The sequence below is a fragment of the Branchiostoma belcheri genome, unplaced genomic scaffold, assembly GCF_001625305.1.
Source record: "Branchiostoma belcheri isolate BF01 breed outbred unplaced genomic scaffold, Haploidv18h27 scaffold12, whole genome shotgun sequence".
Classification (NCBI taxonomy): Eukaryota; Metazoa; Chordata; class Leptocardii; order Amphioxiformes; family Branchiostomatidae; genus Branchiostoma; species Branchiostoma belcheri.
The window spans coordinates 308,775-313,544 of NW_017802602.1; the positions used below are offsets into that span (position 1 = coordinate 308,775).

The 4,770-nt window shown below is 43.5% G+C and overlaps 2 protein-coding genes across 5 annotated transcripts in view; one reads left to right on the top strand and one right to left on the bottom strand.

The window, feature by feature from the left end:
- The window catches only part of LOC109462766 (mediator of RNA polymerase II transcription subunit 18-like), a 10,916-nt gene that overhangs the window by 4,835 nt on the left and 1,311 nt on the right, over positions 1-4,770 (bottom strand). Inside the window, exons 2-4 of one of the 4 annotated variants that reach the window (XM_019759357.1) lie at positions 1,316-1,404; positions 643-703; positions 413-533 (exon numbers count right to left, since the gene is read on the bottom strand). The exons of 1 other annotated variant lie outside the window; for it this stretch is intronic. In XM_019759357.1, the coding sequence (XP_019614916.1) occupies positions 413-533; positions 643-703; positions 1,316-1,395 (262 nt within the window). In that variant the 5' untranslated portion in view covers positions 1,396-1,404. The remainder of the gene's footprint in view (positions 1-412; positions 534-642; positions 704-1,315; positions 1,405-4,770) is intronic. 2 more of the 4 variants (XM_019759359.1, XM_019759358.1) reach the window with 2 other exon arrangements.
- Positions 1,999-4,770, top strand: part of LOC109462765 — a 10,227-nt gene continuing 7,455 nt past the window's right edge. The window contains exons 1-4 of the mRNA XM_019759354.1: positions 1,999-2,090; positions 3,183-3,383; positions 3,685-3,774; positions 4,174-4,314. Of these exons, the coding sequence (XP_019614913.1) occupies positions 3,204-3,383; positions 3,685-3,774; positions 4,174-4,314 (411 nt within the window). The 5' untranslated portion in view covers positions 1,999-2,090; positions 3,183-3,203. The remainder of the gene's footprint in view (positions 2,091-3,182; positions 3,384-3,684; positions 3,775-4,173; positions 4,315-4,770) is intronic.

Sequence of the window (4,770 nt, forward strand, 5' to 3'; positions counted from 1 at the left end):
CAGACAGTCCTACAGAAGCTGGAGTCTTACACAGACAGGAGGTTATAGTATAACTTATACCGGCTATACAGACAGTCCTACAGAAGCTGGAGTCTTACACAGACAGGAGGTTATAGTATACCTTATACCGGCTATACAGACAGTCCTACAGAAGCTGGAGTGTTACGCAGAGAGGAGGTTATAGTATAACTTATACCGGCTATACAGACAGTCCTACAGAAGCTGGAGTCTTACACAGACAGGAGGTTATAGTATAACTTATACCGGCTATACAGAAGCTGGAGTGTTACACAGACAGGAGGTTATAGTATAACTTATACCGGCTATACAGAAGCTGGAGTGTTACACAGACAGGAGGTTATAGTATAACTTATACCGGCTATACAGACAGTCCTACAGAAGTGTGTCTCACCTATCCCTGCCTCGGCAGTGCCGACATATCTGAGCTGCCAGGGGAGTGAGTCAGGCTGGTCGAGCGCCCGTCTGGCCCTCAGCAGGACGGGGGGAGTCTGGCTGCCGCGCAGGATGTACACCTGCTCCTGGTCCACAAACGCCTCCGGGCCAGCCTCCACGTTATCCGACAGCCCGCGCAGTCTGGGGGGAACAAACGACATGACATGGTTAGTTACGCAGGATGTACACCTGTTCCTGGTCCACAAACGCCTCCGGGCCGGACTCCACGTTATCAGACAGACCACGCAGTCTGGGGGGAACAAACGACATGACATGGTTAGTTACTGTCAGTACTGTAGTAATGACGGGGGGCGTCTGGCTGCCATGCAGGATGTGCACCTGCTCCTGGTTCACAAACGCCTCCGGGCCAGACAACCCACGCAGTCTGGGGTAGCCTGGTCCCAGACTCGCTACTACACGGGGCGGTCGGGTTTCCCGTGGGACCAGGTTACAGGATGCCAAGCTACTGCAGCAGCAGAATACGTGTACAGTGGACTGCTACTACTAGCCTCCTGTGCAGGCCCCGCGGCGGTGGAGAAGAGTTTTTAACGCGTTATTTTAATATAGCCGGCCATCCTACATAGCCGACGAGAGAAGGTTGCTTTCCGCCCACGGCGGCTATGTAGGATGGCCGGCTATATTAAAATAACGCGTTAAAAACTCTTCTCCACCGCCGCGGGGCCTGCACAGGAGGCTAGCTACTACTACTACTACTAGTAGTACTCGTACTACATGTATATGTATGAATATTGTAACTTGTTTACTTGCTATTAGCCCGTGGGCACGAATAAACTATAATTTTAATCGTATCCTATTACCCGAAAGGCTAACGTTTACTGACGTAACGTAACGTTAAGTTTACCTGTGCAGCAGTGTCTCGCACGAGGAGTCCAGCACGCTCCCCTGTAGCAGGTACTCCTGCATACTCACACCGCCCGACATGGCGGCAAACTCACGATGGAACAGTCGGGAAGCTACTAGTCCTTAGCGCCGATTCTTCAAGTCTTCGGGGGGGTAGAGAGGGCCTAAAATAAGCAATTTACCTTAACATTTTTTACTTTGTGTGTTGGGGTAATAGAGTTGAAAGTTCATCAGACGAAACCATTGTATAAAGGGTGAGATGGTGAAATGTAACAAAAAAATATTACATGAAGAAACAAAATGTGTCATTCTATTGTTATTATGAAGAATGATATCAGATATGCATATTCAATTTCACTTTTGTTTCATGGATGTGAAATGATAGTTTTAATATGAGAAATACAATAATCACCCCCACCGATTGCTATGTACTATGCCGACCTATGCGGATGAATTTAGATTGGATGTACTGAAGTCAGGCTGGTCATTTGAATAAAGAAAGTAGTTTTCCTGAACTTCTGTGCAATTAATGTCATTATTCGCTTCAACTTGCTAAAAAGACCATACTACATCCTGTAAATGGTATTCTTATATTTTGATTGTCATCGTTTTCAAAATTATCTCGCAAAACTTTGGATGAGTCGAAAGCCCACAAGTAGTCGTGATCAGGCTCATTTCGCGCCAAATTTTGAGGTCATTTGACAGCAGAACCAGAAGGATCGCTTGTTGATCACGAAGAAAAAGACACCGAAAACCCTTAGAAACGACTTGTCAAGGTAAAGTAAAACCTTTTGTTTTTGTATCATAGCTTGAGGGTAACAAAAAGTGATATTCTGTGTAGATTGTGGCTTAAATTATATTGCGCTCAGTCAGTGTACCAGATCAAAGTCGAAGGCATGGACAGTTTGCGTTCCAGTTTTCAGAGTTTTGTGGAGTTGGTTTAACATAAAATCCTGCTCACTAGCTTGATAACATATCTGCAAGATTTTGCGTTTCGTTCTAGTCGCAAGAATAGAATATAATGACAAGAAATAAGGGCGGAAAAACTGGGAACTGTTGTTTTTTTTCCCGCGCGCTCACTGGAAGGTGAGAAACCCCCGGGGATCTTATCAGCTCTAACTCGAAACATCTGGTTGCATTGAAATTATCCAAGTCTGGTAGTTACTAGTTCGTCCCTGAGTTCGTCTAAATTATAAACTCTTATCAAAGACCACATAACTTGTTCCCAAACTTAAAAGCCTTTTAAAAAACGTAACACAAGTTGAGATAAAGAAAAGAAACACCTGGCATGTCTGGGCCGAAGTTGAGCACACACATGGTTCGGCGCACTGCCATAAAAGTTGGTATGTGTGAAATGGCGCGAAGCTATTTGGAAAAGTGTTGAGTACTCCTTAGATCGCAACAAAATTTTGATGTAGAATCATATTAAACAAATATTAATGATAAATAAATATTATATTAAATAGAATTCCCTACTTTGTTGCATAGTTGGGCGGACTTTGGCGAACAAATTTGCCCAATACAGCATGCAAAGTTGAACGTTGTCAATTCTTTTTTTTTTTTCAAATTGCAGGAATCAGGAGGGTAGAGTATAGTAGGTTAAATTTAGCCACGGCGACTGTTGCAGGGCTTTTCTTGCTTGCAGTCTTTTACATTATAGGGTTTATGTAAAGAGAAGCCCTGCAACAGTCGCCGCGGCTAGGTAAATTGCTCTTTCTCTAGCTTTTTTTTTACCTGTTCTCTTTACAGAATACTGTACTTTTTTTTTCTATCATGTGCTAAAGTGAACAATAGCCTGGGTAATTGAAACACCCCTGGCTGCTAACAGATAACACTTGATAACAGATCATCACATTCTGTTCTATCAGGTCAACCCACATCATCAGGCCATGGAGCAGTTTGATATCATCCTGAAGGGTAACGGGAATTTGGAAGGTGCCATTGCCAGACAGAGGTACTTCCTCACCACCGCAGACCTGGCCGACTTGAACTACTCCATCCCCCCCTGGCACGGCTGGGGAATGGGACGACCCACCAAGCTCTACAAGGCTCAAGACCTGGTCAAAAGGGTCGGTGTCACTTTCCTGGTGATGTTTTTTTCTTTAAAAAGTGTTAACTAGTAACGTTTTCCATGTGTATTATGCATGTTCAGTAGATATAATAAATATAGGGCACATATTCCTTGTATGATTACCCAGACAAATCAGGAACCATAGTAACTGTCGGTTGAAGAAGAAAACATAAGGAATGGTCTAAACTGGACTCTTGTTTGATATGCGCAACTCTTATATTATGTGTAGGTTTTACAGGAGCTGTACATGTATATACATACACTAGTTACATGTTTAACTGTTATACCTTTATCTCCAGGCAGAGCAGAAGTATGGAAAGGAAGGGTTTTTGGAGAAGCTGAGGCAGAGAGAGGAACGAGAGAAAAAGAGGAAACTGAGTTATGAGAAGGTACATTGTAAAACTTTGGTATAGTGATTAGCTCATTATGTGATGCCTGGTCAGTTTGTCTGCCATTGGGTGATGAGTAGCAGCTGTGTATGGAAACTAACCAAAAGGTACTTTTTATGTAACCACTTTTTATGTTCACCTTCACAGAAGGAAATCATACTGTTTTTGCTCCGTTTCTTCTTCCTCCTCTTCTCCAAACGAATAAGGTCAATGACCTAAAACAGATGTGTCACCATGGTAACTGGTGTTGGGTAAGGTTGCAATTTTACAGCACGAGGGATTTAGACTCCTGTCGTCATGAAATATGAACGTGTTTGAGTAAGAATTAACAGAGCAAGGTAAACATTATACATTTACTTTGCAAATGTTGTTTTTCTGTGTTTCTACTTTTCCTCTCAGAAAGAGAAGGAGCAGCAGGCCCGTGAGAGTAAGAGGCAGAAGTTGTTGGAAGCCTGTCCTGACTGGGGCAGGCAGCCGCTGACTGACTCTGCTAGTGTGGGGGCGCTGGCTCAGAAGTGCAGCATGGAACAACTGCAGCAAGTAAGCAGCAAACATATGCCAAAAAATGTCTAACCTTATCAACTATTCATTCAGTAATGGAAGGTTTGTTTGAGTCTTCGAGTGATCATGAGTGAAATGCTGGCCAGTAACTGTTTTTCTTTAGTTCATGATCAAAACAGTCAGCTACATGTAACATGTAGGGTCAGTCAAAATATAACAATGGTTACAACTTACGAATGGGGTTCGTGTGGCAGAACGGCAGAGTGCTCGACTCAGAACCAAGAGGTCCCGGGTTCGAGTCCTGACATGCCACTGATATTGTGCCCTTGGGAAAGGCACTTTACACGACTTTCCTTACTTAACTCAAGTGAAAATGAGTATTGTCTGTCCTGTATTTGTTTCTATGTGCGGGACACAACACCAGCAACAGCTGCCTGTGTCCCACATGTATTGCACTGTTGCAATTTCAATAAAGCAAATTAAATCAAATCAAAT